General features: G+C 37.4%; 1 protein-coding gene across 1 annotated transcript in view; it reads left to right on the top strand.

Moving 5' to 3' along the window:
- The window catches only part of LAMA2 (laminin subunit alpha 2), a 336,361-nt gene that overhangs the window by 304,323 nt on the left and 11,068 nt on the right, over positions 1 to 20,970 (top strand). Inside the window, exons 50-58 of the mRNA XM_053973291.1 lie at positions 1,943 to 2,087; positions 3,909 to 4,047; positions 5,716 to 5,727; positions 8,242 to 8,362; positions 10,487 to 10,705; positions 12,043 to 12,191; positions 15,010 to 15,186; positions 15,982 to 16,195; positions 20,684 to 20,796. Coding sequence (XP_053829266.1) covers positions 1,943 to 2,087; positions 3,909 to 4,047; positions 5,716 to 5,727; positions 8,242 to 8,362; positions 10,487 to 10,705; positions 12,043 to 12,191; positions 15,010 to 15,186; positions 15,982 to 16,195; positions 20,684 to 20,796 — 1,289 coding nt within the window. The remainder of the gene's footprint in view (positions 1 to 1,942; positions 2,088 to 3,908; positions 4,048 to 5,715; positions 5,728 to 8,241; positions 8,363 to 10,486; positions 10,706 to 12,042; positions 12,192 to 15,009; positions 15,187 to 15,981; positions 16,196 to 20,683; positions 20,797 to 20,970) is intronic.

Here is a 20,970-nt window from a genome sequence, read left to right as displayed (position 1 = left end):
ATGATGGCAGGGGGAATATGGGGAGAGACGAAACTTATGTAGAAATCCTACTCATATAAAGAAAATGTTTATGTTTTATTGAGTGGATTTAAAGGGGGACTGATGCAACAAATAAGATGTAATAGTGATTGTGTTTTTCCAGTATCTACAAATGATGTCTCTTACAGCTAAAATAGAGACTAGAAGCATTAGTTTTAAAGTTGTTTAAGGTTTTTATTCACACACAGTATCAAATGTGTGTGGCTAACAGGGAGAAATTATTTATAAAGGCACCTGTCCAGATCTGAATAACTCACCTTTGGCATCTCTGATCCAGATTGATTTGCATGACAGACAGGAAACAGAGTCTTTCCCTTATCCTTTTCATATGGGGCAGAAATTATGTACAGTAGTTTTCACTGATGTCTTGAAGAATTACTGAGAACTTGCTACTTTACAAAAACTGTGTTTGTGTAAATCAGTCTTACTTCAGATTCCTACATTTTGGAAATAATTATCAAAATAACTGGAATTATCAAGGAGGACGGTGCTCCTCCTGACTGACTATAGCAAAAGCTAGAATTTCATTATGGTAATGAAATATTTATGTAGCTTTTCTAATGAAATTTTATAATTGAATATTGAAGGTATAATTAAAGTCATTATTTTAGATTATTTTATATCATTATTTGTGACTTATGTATTTTTTCTATGAAAAAATATGTAATTGAAATCTCAAAAACACAAGCAACTGGTCCCTGGTATATTTTGTTTCTTGTGCTACTGTCCCAATGATGCTGTTGAGCCAGGGACGGGTGAAATGACTCATAGGATTTCAGAAGGCAAAATGAGCATTTATTCAAAAGCACTTTTCTGTTTTATAGAGAACATCCCGAATATTAATTCCATTGGTCTTAAAGTCAAAACATTTCACCTGATTGGTACACTGGACTTAGGTCAGTGTGGTAGAACATATCTATAAACAATATGAATGGAAATCAAGATAATAGATTGTTTACATTCCTCTCGGACTTTTTCCCAGGCTTAGCCTGGCAGAAATCTTTCTCTTTTTCTCTCTGACTGAACTGAGAATATCCACATTCCACCACATAAAAACTTGGATGTTACTCTTTCTAATGATGCATGGATAGATATGCCTAAGCATCTAGAATACTGAGTTTGTTCAGTTTTACTCTGAGAAGAGGTGGAACTGGCCATGAGCAAAATAATAAAAATTTCTCTGGTACATTTACGTCCTAGGTCATAGTTCTACCATTACTTACCTAATGGCTTTCATGCTGTCTGGTTCTCTGGCTATTTGTTTTGCTTTCTGTATCCTGCCAGCTCTTTTTCTGGAGATAGTGCAGCATAAATCTTTGCTTCAGTCAGCCATCTCCAGTTGCTGCTTGGATACTGGTGTCAGTGGTTGATGAAAATAAGAGCCTTCATAGCTCTCTTTGTCTCCATCTCTCTGTTGTTGCTCTGTTGCTTCCATAGATTACTCTCTGGAAGTCTGGTAGAACATGCCCAGTTTACCATCCTCACTATTTTTGTTTTCTACCTTGCAAGTTTAAATCTAGCTGAGGTATGCAATAAATACACTAATTATAGTACAAACATACACTCAAAGCTGAGTATTAGTTTCAGGTAATTATAATGTACTCTTTTATCTTCAATCTAAAATAAAAGTGCAGCTATCCCATCAAAACTGCAACTCAGATGACAGAAGAATTCCAACTAAATTAGCAATCCAAAAGAGAATGTAAGGGGAAAAAAGAGGTTGGCATTACACTTTTTTCCATGAGAGTCCTGGGTAGTAAATGCACAAGTTGTGGCATTTTTTAAAGCTTGAAATATGTTGTCTGTAGTTACCTGGGATTAAAAAGTGTTTATTTAATGTCTTATGCCTCTTACCAAAATGGACAAGAATCATAATGATGCATCTAACCTTTTTCATTAACAGAAGGATTTCATGAGTGTAGAACTCAGTGGTGGGCGTATAAAGGTCAGCTATGATCTGGGTTCAGGTACAGCTTCGGTTATCAGCAACCAAAATCATAATGATGGCAAATGGAAATCTTTCACCCTGTCAAGAATTCAAAAGCAAGGTAAGTTCCTGTGGTGTCAGCAGCATGACTTTTCCAGTTATCTGTGCAGTACACCTAACCATCTAATCACAGGGATGGTGCTGTGGGAATTACAAGTTCTGGTGACTTAGCAACTTCTTTTGTTTAGATTATAGCTGTGTTGAGTTGCATGTGAGTGATTGCACTGTCAAACAGTGCTTTATGAAGGTAGCCTATTTTTCAGGCATAATTTTTTTATACAGTCAGAAATTGCATTCTAAAATTCTTCTGACTGGGAAAAAAAGAAGTCTTTTCATCAGGTCCCTGATGTTGTTCCAAATCATGAAACACACGTGTGATTTTTGTTAGGACAGCAATAGCTTTTATCCTGTACAGTCCTCTCATGCTCAGCATATACCAAAGTGCTTAAAAAAAAGCAGTGACTTTAGTATTGATAGTATCTAACTAGACAAACACCACTACTTTATCTTCCCTAATGATGTGCATTGTGTCATGAACTGAATCTGCATGGAAACAACTGGGAACACCTCCAGAAGTTCTACCAATTCTTCAACATGTTACTGGCACAAAATGTGAAGTGGTGGAATTTGATAAGATCACAAAGACTACTGGTTATCATGCTGACAAAACCCTTTTTTTTTTTTTGTTTTGTTTTGTAGTCTGGTTATAGGGCTGGTAGAATCTTACCTGAGCCAAATTTGGTTTCTTTTATGGCTACTGTGACATACTCTGTGCTTTTGCAGTTTGAATTTTTACTGCATTCTAAATCTTGAGGTCACCACAAGCCCCTAAACACATTCCTCTGCCTCTGCCCCCTGCAATGCCAACTCTCTACCTGGCCTTCACACCTCACACACAGTCCCTCTTCTGTGTCATTTGGCTGAAGGAGACTTGGAAGTTGGGACAGTAGCCAAAATAATTTAGTCATCTCACTTGCAGATTTGCTGCACCTTTAGAGGGCAAATGTCTTATTGATAGCCAGTTACCATAGTTCATACTTAACCCGGGAGGTATTAATATAAAATACAATGTCATGTAATTGTAATGTATCAGTAGCATTCAAACATCATGTGTTTATAAATAAGATACAGGTATAGAAATGAAAAGAAAATTAATTTGGTTTTGGTAAGGTGTAGCAGAAAGTCTGTCTATTCAATTCTCAAGGAAGAAAGGAAAGCAATCCTTTTTTTCATCCCTATATATCTTGGGGCCTGCTCAACATTTTTCACTGAGTCTTATTTCTTTTATTGAACTTTATATTCTGTATTAATCCATACATTAAAAATATACATGGAACAGGCACCTAAATAGGATGGTTGTATGTAGCATATCCCTGACTCCAGACTGAGATTGGACATGACAGCAAGTGACTGCTTTGGGTTTGAAAGTGGTTTAGAGTGACTGATAACCAATCTCTAAGGCACATAATGACAGTGCTTAAAAAACTTTTGCACTAAAAATCCTGTTCAAGAGGCAATCTTTGGACTGAGATCACAAATTATATGTAAAATGATCTCTTGTCATGACTATGTCCTGAAGTTTTAGCTCCAAATTACAGTGAGACAAAGGCACCAAATTGAAACAGGTTTAGAGAATATATAAAAAATAAAGTGTACAGAATTGGTATAGATTTTCAGGTTGTTATGGAAACAGAGGAAAGTGCAGCTTTCTTCCCCTGCCCATAATTGATAATGTGGAAATCCAGTATCTTAATTGCAAAATACAGCCTTCCTTTCCTCTTTCCTCACCTGCTAACCCTCCAAATATTTTTCTGTTAGTTTTTACATTAAGACATCATTGTTCATGATGGATATTTTGTAACTAATCTCAAATGTCTTTTAGCCAACATATCAATTGTAGACATAGACACTAATGAAGAAGAGACCATAGCAACATCTTCTACAGGCAGCCACTTTGGACTCAACTTAAAAGGGCACGAGAAAATATATTTTGGGGGATTACCAACCCTGAGGAATCTAAGGTAAGGTGTCTCAAACCAATTTCTTTAGTCTTGGTAAGGGGATGTAAATACAATGTAATCTTATTCTCTGCCTTTACTTCTCAAGTTCATTTGCAGTAAGTGAATGGTGAATTCCCAATGTATCCTGTACTGCCACAGCAGAATAGTGCTTTATTTGCATATGTTTTGTATTTCACACAGCTCACCTTACACAGATACAATGGAAATGACACTTGCAGTGCAGTACCTATTTCTGATTATGTGCAAGAACCATGATGTAGCTGATTCTTTAAGTATTTATTTTATGCACAAAATTTGTGACTGCAGATTCAGAGAATTGGCTCAATACCTTCAAAAAATTAAGGACAAGTTTGTGCATGAGTAAAAAAATTACCCACAGAATATTCCACATGGGATTACTGCTTAATGGGTATCCATGTTTTTGCATAGTCAGTGTCAGTATACTTTAAATATGTATTAAAATATTTTGCTTAGATATTATTTTAAATTATTTGTAAATTTTAGTTTCTGATCTCCTTAGATAAAATTCATCCTGTGTTCAGGACTTAAAGTATAGTATACAATACTCTTCATATATTTAATGTAAGCAGAATGAAATATTTTCCCTTCAGAAGTCTGATCCTGAATTTCCTACACAAATAAAATTCCCAATAATTATTTTTAAATATTGCATAGTAATATTCATAAATGTTAACTTCAACACAAATAAACTAAAGAAATGGGATAACAGATACTTGAATTTAGTTACTTTCTTTCATGGCTTTAAATAGACAAAAAAACTTATTTAAAGTTTAAATTAATATTCAGCAGTTTTGCAATGACAAGAACAAGAGAATTCTGTGCTACAATGAACAGATGAGCAACACAGCAACAGGCCCATTAATCTATGTCAGCTTTAACTACATGGCATAATGAGAGCCTTGAAGTGGTCTTGTGCACTGTGTTTAATCCACAGACTTTTCTGCCACTAAAAGAATGGACATATTTGTTAATTTATTAGGATAATCATTGACCTCTGATATCAAATCACCCAGCAATAAAAAGATCTAAGATCTATTTTACTCATTAAATATAACACTATGTTATGTAATTGTGAAATCACACCAGTGCATAACAAAAGGTCTAGAGCAATTATCTTCCACTTCCTTTGTGACTGCCCAGAAAATCAGCGTACCACAGCTACTTTGACCTGTGTAACCATTCTGCCTACAGCTATGATTTGTCAATGCCTGAGGCAAGATTAACGTTATGGTAAATTAGAATCAAAAGTAGTGAAAGGGGGATTAGGGCAAAGCTGAGCTACTGCAAACAATAGACACTGAGGTGTCCATGACTTTGTAATTATCAGGTCATGTCAGTTCTGCCAAATTATTTTACATGGCTTGCTTTTGCTCATGACCAAATAAAGTATCAAGTTACAAAAACTCTCTGATGTGTTACGTTTTAAGGCAACTTTGCAGAGTAAACCTGTTAATTGTTATAGCCTGATAGCGTACATAGGATCTCACCTTTTATTATATGTTGTTTGTAAATGGTGTACACCTGCTTCACTGTGAAATGGCTGAACCTTGCTACTAAGTATCATGGAACAACAAAACAAGAAGTACCATTTGCTACAATTAATGCCATGTTGTTGTTTTCTTTTCTTGTCTTTCTTTCTCACCCCAGTATGAAGGCAAGGTAAAAACAATCAGATTATTTGCATGACTTGCATGTGTCTAGTTAAAGTGCAGCTTAAAAGCACGGGTGGCACCACAGCAGCAGCAGCAGCTTGGGCAGTGTTTAGAGCAGCTGCTATGCTAAGGCTCTTAGTTCAGCCAGCTGCTCCTGCCACAGCCAGCAAAGCTGCTCCCAAGTGCTCGCCACTGTCACGTTCCACGCTGTGCACACACCTACACGAGCAACTCTCATTTCCGCACGCAGCTGCTTCCTTCAGCCGCGTGCTGCTCGTGGCACTGCAGTGCCTTGGAAGCGGAGCTCCAGCCAGCTGTGTTGCTGACTTTGGCTCCAACCTCCAGGCTGTAGGAGCAATGTAGTCCCATGGGAGGTGGGGAGTGTCCTGTTCAGAGGCAGTGAAGTAGTTACTGAGGAGAGCATGAATGCAAGGAGGAGATTTTTTGTGAAATTTGCCACCTCTCATGTTAAGAACAGGAGTATGAGGGGCAGAGAGAGGAGGTCACCTATTTCTGACTGCGTTTTCAGTTTGCAACTATTTGTATCCTTTGCTTTTGCTTTGGTATGCTCAGATATTATGTGATCTTCGCTGTGTTTTGCAGCCTAATTCCTGGCTTGAATTGGAAAAATACAACTTCACCCCCACACTCCTGCCCTGAACTTTAGAAAGATTATTTCCGCTCAAGCTCCAGAAATTGCTGTTTGTTTTCCCTCAAAACTGGCCTATTTTGGCAAAATAGAACTAACAAAAAAAAAACGCAAAAAAAATCAAAAGAAGAATTATGCAAGATCTTAGTGAACTTGGACTTTGTTTGGTGTATTTTGGAAAGGAAAAAAGGAAAAAAGAAGTCTTAAGAAAACATCAAGCAAGTGTTCAGTGTTTGCAAAGAAGTTGAGCCAGACAACCCACAGTGCTCCCTTCCAACGTTACCCATTCTGTGATTCTGTGATATGGGTTGGGAATTATAATCGCAGCTGTTTGTAACAGGACAGGATGAGGACAGTCTGTCACTGGACAAGGCAGGAAAGGGTACTATCAGAATGGTTTCTGGATGGCAAAGACTATGGGCACCAGTGACAATGATAACAGCAAAACTGTTCTTCAGCTGGGAGATAAATCCATAAAGAAACTGGAGAAGAGCTAGGGAAAAAAAAAAAAAGAAAACTGAAGGGTGAACATAGCTACTTGACTGTTAATAAAGCAGCATATGGATCATTTTAGTTAACCAGATGCTTGCTTTAACTTATGCAGAGAGTACTAATTTGCCAGAGAATACATCATGCTTGCTTAGTTGGCTATAATGCAAAGAATGGCTTTCAGTGCCAAAACATGCAGCTGATTAGTATCTGTGCAAATTTGTTTTATTTTGTAATTAATATTCTTTAAAATGTTTTGTTTCCTTCCAGGGAACTGAAGTGGTTGTTGCTTCCCCCCTTCCCCACCCCACCCCAGTTTTAAGTCCTTATTTATTTCCCAAATTAATTTTTCTCTCTTTGAGCTGTTCATACTATTCAGATGCTCTAGTAAACACTCACAGATAATACTTTTTTGTTAATTAAATAGTGCTGCTTTTTGGATTTACTCTCCATGGTATCAATGGCAGTTTTTTCTTCTGAAGTGACTTTATAAGGCTTTTCTTCTGGCAGGCCTGGTTCAGATGTTACCAGCAGTTATGGTCTCACTCTGGTGTACCCAGGCCTGGGAAACCATACTTTTGCAATCAAACATGATAGGTCTGGTGTTACTTTCAAGGGGTTTCTCATTTCCTCTCATCAGCCAGCTGATGAGTCAAACATGGAACTTGAATTCCATTACAATATTTTCCTGTTTTGGACAGATAGTTACATTCTGTAACAAACCCAAGTGCTTTGTTTTGTTTAACTGCCTGAAAAAGTCAGATGTATTGCTGTGTCCTAACATGCAGCAGTTTTCATAAGAAAGATAATACATGGAAATATAAAATAAATGTTAGTCTACATGATTGCATTTCTGATGTGTGTGGACAAAAACTTTATTCAAATACTTGTATACTGCTAAAGTTCTTCTTTCATTGGATCTACCATGCAAAAAGAGGAACGAAAAATGTCTTCCAGTTAAATTCTCTCCTTACTGTTAAGATTTCCTCGCTTGCGTCTTTCTGCTTTGCCTAAGGAACAACAATTTCCTTACTTTGTAGCTCACTGTGTTTTAACACCGAAGGTGATAGTTCTCCTTTACCAAAGGAAAAACACAGAAAACAAAACAACCAACCAAAAACCCTTAAAGAAAGAATTGAGAAGGGGACTGTTGTCAATTGGAGATGAGATGAACCTCATGTTACAACTTCGAATGATGCAAGGCAGAGTGCAATGTGTACTGATAGATTGTAGAAGGCAACACATATAAGTGTATATGTGTAGTTAAAATAAAAATAAAAATCAGGCATCTGTGGAACTGAAACTGTACATATGGGTGTCTGGTTGACTGTTCTCCCTAAACTCTATTTTTGAAAACACATTGTACTTCTAAATGTTTTTTAGGCCTGAAGTGAACTTAGAGAAATACACAGGTTGCCTCAAAGACATTGAAATTTCAAGGACACCCTACAACATATTGAGCAGTCCTGACTTTGTTGGTCTAACCAAAGGATGCACACTAGAGGTTAGTCTGATTTCCATGTATTTTGGCCTTAAAGTTTATAAATGTTTTCTGGTTTCTGATTTTATGTCACAGTAGATTAATTATATATGGTATATTTCTTAAATAGGAATCTAACCTTAGAATCCAAATGGTTACATTTAAGAGACAGAAAGATAAGTCTGATCAGCAAGTAGATCCATTTTTCAGATCCTGACTTCTTGGAGAGTATCCCTGGCCATGGGTGATATCCCTATCCCTAAAGGGTAGGATTTAAAAGTCTGATGCACATAAAACACCAGGATTTAATTTTTTTAAATTGTTGTTATAAAGTCATTCACTACATAAAACCTCAGGTATGAATACTTACTGTCATGAGCTGGAAGGCACATTTCTTACTGATCACTAAGAATGTGCAAAATTGGTGTTGTTATTTTAGCTTTAAATGCATCTATTTTCAGATGTTGCTGCTTGCAATTAACAGCCTTTCAGTGCATATAAAATTCAAGGAGTCTGATATGAAATTTGGGAGAGAATTTAGTAATTTTCCATGGAAAAGTCTTTTTATACAAAAAAATACTTCCACTGACATTTGTGTCCCAAGTAACAGTTTGTATTTCTTCTACAATATAATCTCTTCTATATAAGATAGTTTTGCAAGCAGATGGAAGGTATCCATCAGATACCACATATACTGTATATCTGATAGATACCATATATCTGATATTCCATATCAGATGCCATTACAGTAAATCCAAGTGAGTTGTTGTTAATCCAATGCTCTCCATTTTTTTTTTTTTTTTTCTACAAAACATTAAAACTTTACTTTGAACAGCAACTGGAATTTGGCCGGGCCACAATAAAGACAAGGGCCCTATTTTGCTGTGTTTATCCATTGTATCTTTGGTCTTCATCAAAGCATAAAGTACACAACAGCAGGACTCTCAGACAGGATATTAGACTAGATTTGTTATGAGATCCATATTTTCAAGTTTGTGGTAAAGCTAAATTGTAAACAAGCAGATTGTTCAAATGCTTTTAAATCTTACAGATTTGGCTTTGGCAAAAATTTGATAGAGAGGTTCATATTTATTTTTATTTATAGTATATTCTTTCTGAAACAGGAAAGAAGGATAGTTGGGTTCATTTTCTTCTGGTGCTATGAATCTTAGAACGTATTTGCCGTTCACATTATTTTGTAACACTTGAAGTTTCAGAGTATGAAATCTAATTGGATTAACCCTTTTGTTGGGAAAATAAATAAAATATTCTAATTGTACAAAACGAGACATAAGAAAATTAAAAAGAAGTGAAGCAGAAGTAAAGGATAAATACTGGATATGTGTTCAATCATTTAAATGTTCTCAGATTTCAGAGAAAGGTGGGTACCACCAGCAATGATTTTATCTGACATAATTTTTTATCTCTAGACCTGGAAATAGTTCTGCTGTACTGAAAAAATAGTGAACTACTTTAGAAAAAGTCACTCTTTCTATAGATTAGTCTTCCACATCTGGAAGAATACATGAGTTGGCAGTGATGACAGAAAATCTTTGGGAGTATGCATTGACTTATTATTTGATTACATATTCTACTCTTTAAATTGCGTTAATGGCTACCAATGTCCAAAGAGTTGGGCCACATGCAACAAGTACATAGTTCATGACTCTGAGTAACCAAGAAAGCAGTGGTGCTTAGTGAAGTAATGAAGATTAATGAAAATTATTTTCTCAGCTCACCAGACAAATAATAGAATCTAGTTTAGGTTCATAATGCATTTTCTTACCTATTGTATAGATTTAAAAGCAAACTCCAACAGTATTAACTCAATGGAAAACACATACATAAAATAAAAACAATCCTGAGCAGTTATTTTTAATCCAAGAGGATATATCAACATAAAACTGCAACTTTGCCTTCCTGTAAGGCAGAATTCTACAAATACACTAATGATGCCAGATGTAAACGGATAAACTAGTATTTGCAGAACACTTTGAGGAGTAAATTGCTAATACTTATTATTACTTTCCATTTTTCACACTATTTATATTTACATAGTTTATTATTTTAGTTCAGAAATCTTCCTGTGCATTCATAATATTCCTTTTAATTCTACTAATGAACTTTCCTGTCCTCTCCTTCCGACAGAACATTCACACAGTCAGCTTCTCCAAGCCAGGTTTTGTGGAACTGCAGCCGGTCTCCTTTGACGTGGGCACAGAAATCAATCTTTCCTTTAGCACCAGGAATGAGTCCGGGATCATCTTGTTTGGCACAAGTGGCACAATTGTCCCCCCCAGGAGAAAGCGCAGGCACTCTGCAAGGAAAGCTGCTCCTCTGAAGAGAAGGCGCAGGCAGACAGGACAGGTAAGAGGAACCTGGCAAAAGATTTTAAAAAAACACTACAATTCTACTGAACTGACACAGTTTGTTTCAAGATGTTTATGCTTAAGTTAAAATTCAGGTATTTGGAATAAATTATTTCTAATATCATCCTTTATCGGATGAAGAATCTAATAGAAGCTCAGAATTGGTTCTTTTGTCTTGGAGAAATTGTTTCTCTTACAGATTTACAGTCATGTATCTATTGCTTGTTGCTAAGCAGCAGATTTGGTTTTCTGTTATATTCCATGTTTGTTTTTTTTAACCAAACCCAAATATTAGAAAATACTGTTCTTCACTCATTTTGAGGACTACTTATGCACTATTAATACTTGGAAACTCTCTCAATTCTGTTCATTGAGACATAAATGAGTATCATTCTAATTTCCCTGAGACCAAAAGAAAAAAAAAAAAAAAAGCTGGTGAACAAATTGAAGATAAGGCGCTTGTTTGGCATCACTGATGTGAAATTTAAGACTTGAGTGCTCTGGCCTCTCCTCTCTCATAAAATACAAATTTGCTTTATTAGTCCAGAGTGTCTGAGTGACTGGTAAAAATGTGATTACTAGAAATTGTTAGAAATTATTCAAGTCTTGATTAAATCTTGATGAAAATCCTGAGAGACAGGCACACTACAACAGCAATAAACAGATTGTGTTGATGCATTCTTTGTTCAGGACTTCTGGGAAGCGATATTTCATTATTCTCCTTTCTGGCTATTTTGGAAGAGAGCTCTTGGTGACCTAGAGTAACACAGTCCTGGGACAGCACATTGTAATGCCTCACCTGGATGACATTTACTTCAGGTTAGGGGCCCCTTCATCACTTCCCAGCTCTTCAGGTCACAGAGGTGAACATGACCACTTATTGCTGTACTAACTGGAGTTTAGATCCTGAAATCTGCCACAATATGATACTGGTGCTGGAGGAGCTACTGACATGATTTGCCAGCCTTCCAAACACAGAACTCAAGCTGAGATGAATGCACTTCAGGGCTTGATGAGTTTAAGAGCAGGTCTTGTGACAACAAAAATGAGAAGCATTGTAGGTTAGAAGTCTCCATCCTTCCCTGAAAATAGATAGAGAATTAAATCTTCTGTTGACATTTTCCATCATGACCTCATTTTACCCCTTCCTCATTATAAAAATGCTGGAGTCTGAGCCCAGCAGCAGCAGCAGAACTGAATCAGCAGTGTCTTGTCTACGGTGAGCACATTAACAGCCAGTGTAAGACAATAAAGCATACATATTAATGTAAAACCAAGTGAAATAATTTTTTTCCAAATGTAACTTAATTTTTAACTCCAACATGTACCTTGCAGGCCTACTATGCCGTATTCCTGAACAGAGGTCGGCTGGAAGTGCACGTCTCTACTGGGATCCGGGATCCCCACAGAATCACCATCAGACCAGAGGCTGGCTTGTTTCACGATGGCAGAGCACATTCCATCCGGATAGAACGAGCTAGAGGGTAACAAATACCTACAAGTGCTACAGACCACACAGCACAGCTAATTCAATGAAACAAATGTGTTAATGGCTTTGGCAATCCTTGTAAATGCTTCTTCTGAGACAAAAAAAAATTAGCTTCATTCCATCATTATCCAGAAATTCTTAGAAATAAGTTTGATGGTCATTATTGTTCTGAAGAGCTAGGTTTACACGCTTTTGTAGGCTACCAGCCTGTTTCTCCAGACTTGTGTTTGCCTGGAATGGCATCTTTAACCTTCTGATTCTTGGCAAATATATTTTATAAAAGAATCTGTGGGTGAGAAATTCTGCCGGGATGCAATAAATCTCCTTTTCAGGACATATAGAAAAATACCATTTTCAAAGGGTTCAAACTGCAACAGCACAGCAGCCTGTAGCCTTTTTGTCCATGTGCTGGACACAGTGGCACCCAGCTAAATATGGCAAAAGAGTGAAAACACAGTCCCACTTTTCTTATTGGAAAAGCCATCACAGACCTTCTCAGACCATGTTGTTTTACACTGAATTTCACTTGAATTCCTTTGCCCTTTCTCAGACATTTTAAAACTTTCTTATTACACTTCACTATTCAGAAAGTGATTAGAAACAACACTACTGTAGTGTGTAGGACTCAGGCAGCCAATAATATTTATGGCCTGGAATAGCCCTTGTTCCAAGCAGGGTTTATTATGGACATTTGAACATACAAATGTGTATATTCTGTACAGATATTTCTTGGATTAGTGCACTATGCACAATGTTCTGTGTTGTTAAAAAAAATCATAAAGATGTGACATCCAGCACGTTACAAAAAGCACTTATCCACTTCACCCTCTTACCCCCACAACAATGCAGCCTTCTTGACCAGCCATTCCTGTCTAGTCCCCAGGTGCCCTTCTGTCCTCTCTGTAATTTGCTTTCCTTTCTGTATAGTTTTCTGACTGAATATATAGTTTATGGTATATGAACATATAGTTTATGACTGAATTTCTATTGTATTGCTAAAAAACCTCTCGCAAATAATGCCTCCAGTCAATAAGACTCCTCTACTTCGATGACTAGGTCAAAGTCAAACCATAAATGCATTGGGAAAAAAGGTTTTTTTAGAAATGCATGACTGCATTTTGTGATACATTTTGCATCACATATTTTGTGACACAACACAAATATGCAGATGATAATAAAAAGCTCTAAACAACAAAGTAAATTATTTTATGCAGTGCTGTAGTGAGTACAGTTAGCTTGACCTTATGAGGGTACATGTGAGAGTACATCAAGGCAAAATTGCCGTACAATGCCATCCAGTGATGGTGCTTGTTCAGATGAGACCTCTTGTGTTTTCAAAGTAGCTTTATTAAAAAACAAATGCCTGAACTCTGAAGTTTCTGTAGCCTGAAAAGGATATGAAAAGACATAAATTAAGATTAACCGTTCCTCTGCTCATCATGAACTCAAGCTTTATATTTTTTAAAGGTGAAGAACACCCTGTGAAAACTCTCCAGAGAGATAATTGTCCATATAATTATGAAAAATTATATTGTTGAAGACTGTTGTACATCATTGCAGTCTTCTGCTTGGACCCAAAATGTATACACTGATTAGCCATGGCTAAGATGCAGCAGCAAAAAGGATAACTTGAATCTTGACAATCTGACTTCCCTACACTTCCTCTGAAAGCAGAGAAGGGAAATGTCCTCTCTGGGATACTTCATGGAACCTAAATTAGTCTTTTTCTCTGAACTGCCTCCAGAGAAATCTCTCTCCTTCTACTGCTGAAGGGATTGGGAGATATCATAGGGATTGTCCTGAAAGATAAGTCTTTTAATAACTGCTTTCTCTAACCCTTTGAAAAATTAATCCATTTGTTACTCTGCAGCTTTCCAAACCAAATTAATTCATCCAAAACTATGAGGAAACTGGACAATTTATACATAGTACAGCACTTACATAATTCAGGTGCTTAAGTCACTTTCCATTTCTGTCTAGGATGTGTGTAAATAACAAAGCCAAGCATTTTCTTTTTGGAAACAGGACTCTTTTCAATAAGCATTTTCAATATTCAGTTGCTTGCATTTGTAATTATAGTTAAGAAAGAATATCAGAATTCAATCTAATTTTGCAGTTGACAAAAGGGAATTTATTTGCCAGAGACTGATTAGTCAGCCAGTGGTGCTGCAGAGGCTCCTACCTTCCTCTCTTCAGCCTTAACAGTAAACATGGGACTGCTTTGTCTTTTGCTTGTACCATGTGAAATATCCATTGGAATGAATTATAGCACCTGTATTGGTACACTGTGAACAATCAGCAGTTTTCCTCCTCTGCCACCTCCCCCAGAAGAAGTTATGAGATCTTTAAAAAGTGTACTGTATGTCTGCCATTGATCCTGCAGTCAGAGCAGTCTGGTTGTGTCCCAGCAAGAAGATAATAAGGAAATAGGGAGTCCAAACAAAATGTGACCCCGTGCTGTTCCCATCCTGCTGAGCTCTAGATGATTATATCTACCATCACAGTACAGCCAGCTCAGCCCTTACTGTGTCTGTATTGCCACACCACAAACCACTTCTTCCTATGCAGCCAGTGTCTGACGTTATCACCCCTCCACAGCACAGTTTTGCCAGGCTTTGTCAAACAACTACCAAGGAAGCACAGCAGCAGCTGAAGCCCTTCTAGTGGTTAATACACATTTAATGTGAGCTGCCAATTACATAATTTGAATTGCTCATTGTTACAGCTGGTGTGGGCTTGCAAGGGGGTGATTTCAATACAAGCAATAAACAGCATAAAATATATATTTCTTTTCTTTCAAATACTTTCCACAGGATGTTCAGTGTTCAAGTCGATGAAGACAAAGTCCAAACTCAGAGGTTGCCATCAGACCAGCCCATCTCTGTTAAGAAACTCTTTGTGGGGGGTACATCTTCTCAGTTTCAGACTGCACCTCTCAGAAACATACCACCATTTGAGGGCTGTATATGGAATCTTGTCATCAATGCCACGTAAGTCTCAATGATGCCAACAAACATCCAGTTAATGAGATCTGGTTAAACTGCCTTGGTTGCCAGAAAAAAGTTTATAGTTGCAACTAATCATACTAGCAGCAAATCCTAGAATATTATCTGTTTTCTTTATATGCCATTTCTTTCTTTTGTCTACAGTATATGCCCCATATGCTATGCAATTAATGAGTTTTACAGACAAGCCAACACTGTCTGTTTATCCATTAAATCCGAGAAATTCAGCAGTAACACTGCAGTAAGATGTGCATCAGCAATAGGTATTTATGGTGAACTATAACACTTTAGGTAAGGGTGACTTCCAAGAGAAGTCAAAATTCTGAGAACCACCATGGGAATCAATTTACTTGGTGGAAAGTGCAGTAATCTGGAAGGAACATTTGAGTAAAAGGAAAAGCAATGATGAATAAAATAAAACCTCTATAGAAAGTTTCCATCTAAATCTTTCTTTCACATATCTGATGTACCTAAATTAGGGTTTTATCAATCCACATCAGAGTAAATGACTTCTCTATAATACCATTGAAACTACACAGGCCTGTAAATTTTGCCAAAGAGATTGCCTGCCTCTCTGCACTGACTATAGGAAGAAATGCCAATGGTCACTATCACCTCTAGTTTAAGTGTCTTGCTTCTGTACCTGTACCTACCTGTATAGAGTGGCTTTTGTGTCCTGTGAAGTGAAATTACACTGCAGCATATAGTTGTTTTTTATAAATGGGGGGTAAAAAGGCAGAAAAACTAATAACAGATGTCACTCTTTTTGTGTGTTCTCAGCCCCATGGACTTTGCTCAACCCGTGTCCTTTGAAAATGCAGATATTGGCCGATGTCCCACACTAGAACCAGAAGTTAGGCCAACTGAGGATGAAGATAAACCAACTCGTGCAACAGTTCTGGTCCAACCTGAACCAGACACTAATGGGGAGAAAGAAGGGACAAGAATCCCTCCTGCTTCTCCTCCTCCAACACCATCTCTATCATCAGCACTTGTAAGTTTAAATCACTTCAGTCAGGTAGAGTTTGAAAAGTTTTTTTCCAGGCAAAATTGAAAGGCTGTTCATCAAGAATAATGAAGCACTTTGCCACAAAAATAGTGACAATTTAGCATGATACTGTAAATGGAACACCTTGTTACAGGTCAGTAAAACCTGTGGATAATGGAAAATTGGCTGATATCATTTGCTTGGATTATCACAACAGTAATCTAAAGAATGATATAGCTTTAGAAATATCTTTGGCTTGCATGCTTAGCTGGAAACCCTTACACTTCAGGGTGTAAAACAAGCAATATTTGCTTGGGGTTGGAAGGGAAATTTTCCCATGGGAAATCCATTTCATTATGATATTTCTTGTGCCGGTCTCTGATGCACATGATAACAGTCATGACAGGATGAAAAAAAAGATAAACCAGGAGGCCTATTCGATATGGCAATTCCTCCACCACTGTTTTATAAGTTCAGTCAGGAGAATTACAAAATGAAACCCCAGTCACTGCTAAATTGAGCTCAACTGTTGTTACCAGAAATAAACAGTGAGATAGTGGCAAGCAGTCTTATTCAACAAAATTTAAGGAAGAAACTCCTTCTCTCACAAGTGTAGTAGTTTTATAAGCTGATGCAATATTTTACTGCTCACAAACATAGGTTTACACATCTGAATATGAAAATGATTAATACATACACTGGAAGATATTTTTGAGGGGAAAATTATTTGTATTTTCTTAGACCTTAATACAACTGACAGGTTTATGCAGGCTATAGTTTAGTATGAGTGAGGTTTCAAAATGTGTGAAAAGACTGCACATTCCCCAGTTAGGAACCTATTTGCATTACTGGAATTTGCACTTCAATAATAATGAAATGGTTTCAAGAAGTTAAGAACCAAAATTCTATTTGAGGTACATGACCACCTTTGTTAGCCAATATATATGGCACAGCTTTAGCTAAAAGGACTTATCAGGTATTGCTGAAATCTCCCCCTCACGTGCATGGGTTCAAGGTAGGCAAGCTGTATCTCAGTTATTACTGTGCCCCAAGCCCCACAGTTACAAACACCGGCCTCTCAATGCTCTAGGGCAGCGGTTGTCACTCGTTCCCACAAGGTGGAGTAGTTGTAGCACCAGGGCTACCATGCAGCTTTTCTTTTTGGAGTTCAAAGCAAATTTGCAGTACAGTAAGGCTTCTATAGAAAGATAAGGAACCAGGCAATACGGTAAAAAGGATTATCCAGCTTAATGCTCACTGTTGTGACGAATGCAGTCGTAATATCCCTTGATCAAGCCTTAAAAACAAAACAAAGAAACAAACCACAGAAGAGCATGAAAGAGCAAGTGCACACTTCCTAAGACTATAAACACCATTAAAATAGCAAAATTGAGAGGACTAGATCTACTCATTAATATCAGAAACTAGTCCCATTCCAACTAGGTGAGCTTTGTGTATCACGTATCTAGAGCAGTGATAATTTAAAACAGGAATTTTAAATAAAACACCATTACTCCACTTCTCTCTTGGAAATAATGAAACTGTTTTAGTATGCTGAAGACTTGAAACTATTTTAAATAAGGCAAGCTTTTGGATAGCTGTTACATTCATATTAGTGAGTTCTTAGAAGTATTTTTAAGGGGACTGTTGCAAAAAAGTAACTGTGGTCTGGTAATGAGGTAACACTTATATAAGGTGGCACTCATACTACAGTAAATTATACAGAATCTCAGTGTAGAAGGACTGCATATGGAAAATGTACAGCAGAAAAATGTATTTTCACATAGGAGGCTTAAATAACTTATATGCTCTATTTGAGTACTTTTAGGACCTTTTTTATCTACATACATCCATCTGCATGTAAAAGGGGAGGGCAGTTGAATCCCAGATGAGGAAAAAACCTACCCCATACTAAACGCAAGACAAGATCCATGAGTAGGACAGCTGGGAAATACACCAGCCACCAGTCTGCTGCCGCTTGCTGTGAATGCCAGAATGTTCCTCAACACTGGGTAACTGCTGCTTCTGCCTCACATTTTCCCTGCTCCTCAGGGTTTGCTTGCCGCTGAAACGAAGAGCGCCAGCCTTTCTTCTGCCTTTGACTCTGTGACGGTACCTCCCTCTTTTGATCCATGCATTTCTGCCTTGTCTTATTAACAGTATCCAGTGAACTGTGGGGGCTGCTTCAGTGCTTTTTCTACTAATTACTTTCTTTGTAATTACTAATACAGTAAATGAGAATATGGAGAGTGTGTGACAGTCCACCAGTGGCCTTTTCTGTTCATTTCTGCTGCCATATGCACCAAGCTTCTTGACCTACCAGTCAAGTCCCTGACATCTTACAAGACTGAAGTAAAGTGCAGCTGAAGAGTTCATTCTCTCATGTAATGTGGGAGATTATTAAGCAGCCAGGACACATTAAGGCCCTTACTCAAAAAGCAAAGCTGAGATATTTTAATACAGGCTGGTGACCCATGCTTAGTGCACAGTCTGGTGAAAGCTGTAAAGCTGGCTGGCCTTAGATAAAACAAAAGTGGACACAGGCTTGTGAATAAAATATGGGTGTTTTTTAAACATGCCCTACCGGGATTTTTTTCCTTTTGCTGACTTTTCCTAATGAATGCTTATTGTTATAAGTAGTTATTAGTAAACAATCACTGTATTCTATGATTCCAGCCATCATGGTGTATTGGACACTCTCCCATACTCCTTGCCCTTTCTTACAGTCACCCTGCTGGAATGAAGAAAAACTGCAGTGTTTACTGGTGCTGGGGAGCAGCTTGTGTAAGGGTCAGATCCTTTACTAACATATACCAGCCTAGGATTAAATTTACTGTCAGATTATATCCTTTTACCACGTAAAATGTAAAAATGTGCCAGAGAAAGGTGTGTGTATGTATTTTCCAATTCTTTCCAGTACCAGTTGTTATTCCCTATCTTTAAATTTTAGCAAGCTCAAATGTAATTGAAGGTATTATATGCATGGTATTGTTATTGGCTTAGTTGTTAGACTTCTAGATAAGCCTGTAAAGCTTAACATAATTCAGAATTTTACCCTGCATTACGGGAATATTTTTTTTTTTTTTCTTTCTGATGATCACTTGAAGACTGGTATTATACATTCATAACCCTGCTTGGTCCTGGTGTATTATCCCTGTTTTTCCCCCCATTGCATATTGATGTATCAATTGTTCTTGTCATAATGCATGGTGTTCTACTCTGTCATATTCAAACTAGAGCATTTATTATGCAAAACTATATTTTAGAGGTGTTGTATACTGTTGTGAAGATCTTTGTGATGTGTGAAAGCAAAAAATATTACTGAAAAACTGAGTGAGAGAGGGAAATAAATTTCCTCTTCGCAGCTGAAATCTCAGGGCTTAAGTCACTCATGACATTTTCAAAATGTTTCAGAGAAAGAACTCATTCAGCAAGGCACTGCACCTTGTGCTTTGCAGGCCCCTGCTGAGTCAGGGCTTAAATAAGAGACTGTCACCAATCCAAAATGATAGCAGCCACAGTGCTTAAAAACAGAGCTTGCAGCTATCAAAGTTTGTTTCTTTCCCAGCAGTATTGTCCAATATTTTGTTGAGTTAGATCCTCTGAGTAGTTTCCTCACAATACTCTCAGTGGGAGGCAAAAGCCAGACATGAGTAGAAGCTGGTAATTACCATGGTCTCACATTGCCCCAGACATCCCTATACAAGAGCTTTAGGACCAGAGATTAAAAGACCTGGTGAAATTAAAACGAGAAAATGACAGTGGACAGAAGGTATTTTACCTTGCATTGTTGCACTACTTCAAGATTAATAGAAGTGGAACTACAGGGAGGGGTTTCTTTCTTTACAACCCGGGTAATGTCACTATGTTAGACAGCTGGGGGATTTCAACAGCTGTTACATCTATCCATCAGTTATTCGGATTCCCTGATTGTTTGTGGGGGCCTTCCAACAGCACCGGGGGAAACAACAGCACATTAAGCAAAGAATACAGTTGTAAAACAATATAAAGAAGGACTCATTGACAGCTGCAAGATCTGAAATTACTTTTAACTCGTTATTTTTAAGGTGACTGGATTTCAAGTTGACAACAAAGCATCCCTTTAAAACTTAAATCTTGTTTCATTTCTGTAAGAGGGCATCCTACTGTGTAAAACTCAGTTATGTGAGTTAGGAGACACTGAACTGCCTGGAAATCACTTAAGACTCTTGCAAATGTCCACTGGTGAAAGCATGAAAGCAGCAATGTTCATATATTACTTTTATTTGCTTTTACAGCTATCTTAATGACCTCTGCTTTTACACCAAGTTCCTGTCAGACTGGTTTATAACTTTAGCTGGTGTGATGAGACATCAGCCCGCTGGAAAATTGCAGGGCCAGTCTCTAGATTAGGTACAATATTCTCAGTCCCAAGCAGCTGGGAGACTCCCAGCATATGCACAGCTGAGACAGATACAAAATATGAAGTTTACATGATTGCTGTATATTTTGCAGGATTCCTGTGCTGCTGACACAGATCCAGCCATTTTAGAAGGTGGCAAGCAGTTTGGTCTTTCAAGGAACAGCCATATTGCAATTGCATTTGATGACACCAAAGTGAAAAACAGGTATGTTGCTTGTTTCAGCAATGAATTATGATGGCATAGTGTCAAAATAAAATGCCCATCCTAATTCTCTCAAAGGTATCTCCGAAAACTGTGGTCATAATCTGAAAAGATCACATGCCATGACTAATTAATTTCATTAACCAAACCTAAGAAAGCATTAAAGCATGAAATCTA

Source organism: Vidua macroura, chromosome 3 (assembly GCF_024509145.1).
Source record: "Vidua macroura isolate BioBank_ID:100142 chromosome 3, ASM2450914v1, whole genome shotgun sequence".
Lineage (NCBI taxonomy): Eukaryota > Metazoa > Chordata > Aves > Passeriformes > Viduidae > Vidua > Vidua macroura.
The sequence above is the reverse complement of the archived record's forward strand: the minus strand, read 5'-3'. Positions and strand labels throughout refer to the sequence as shown.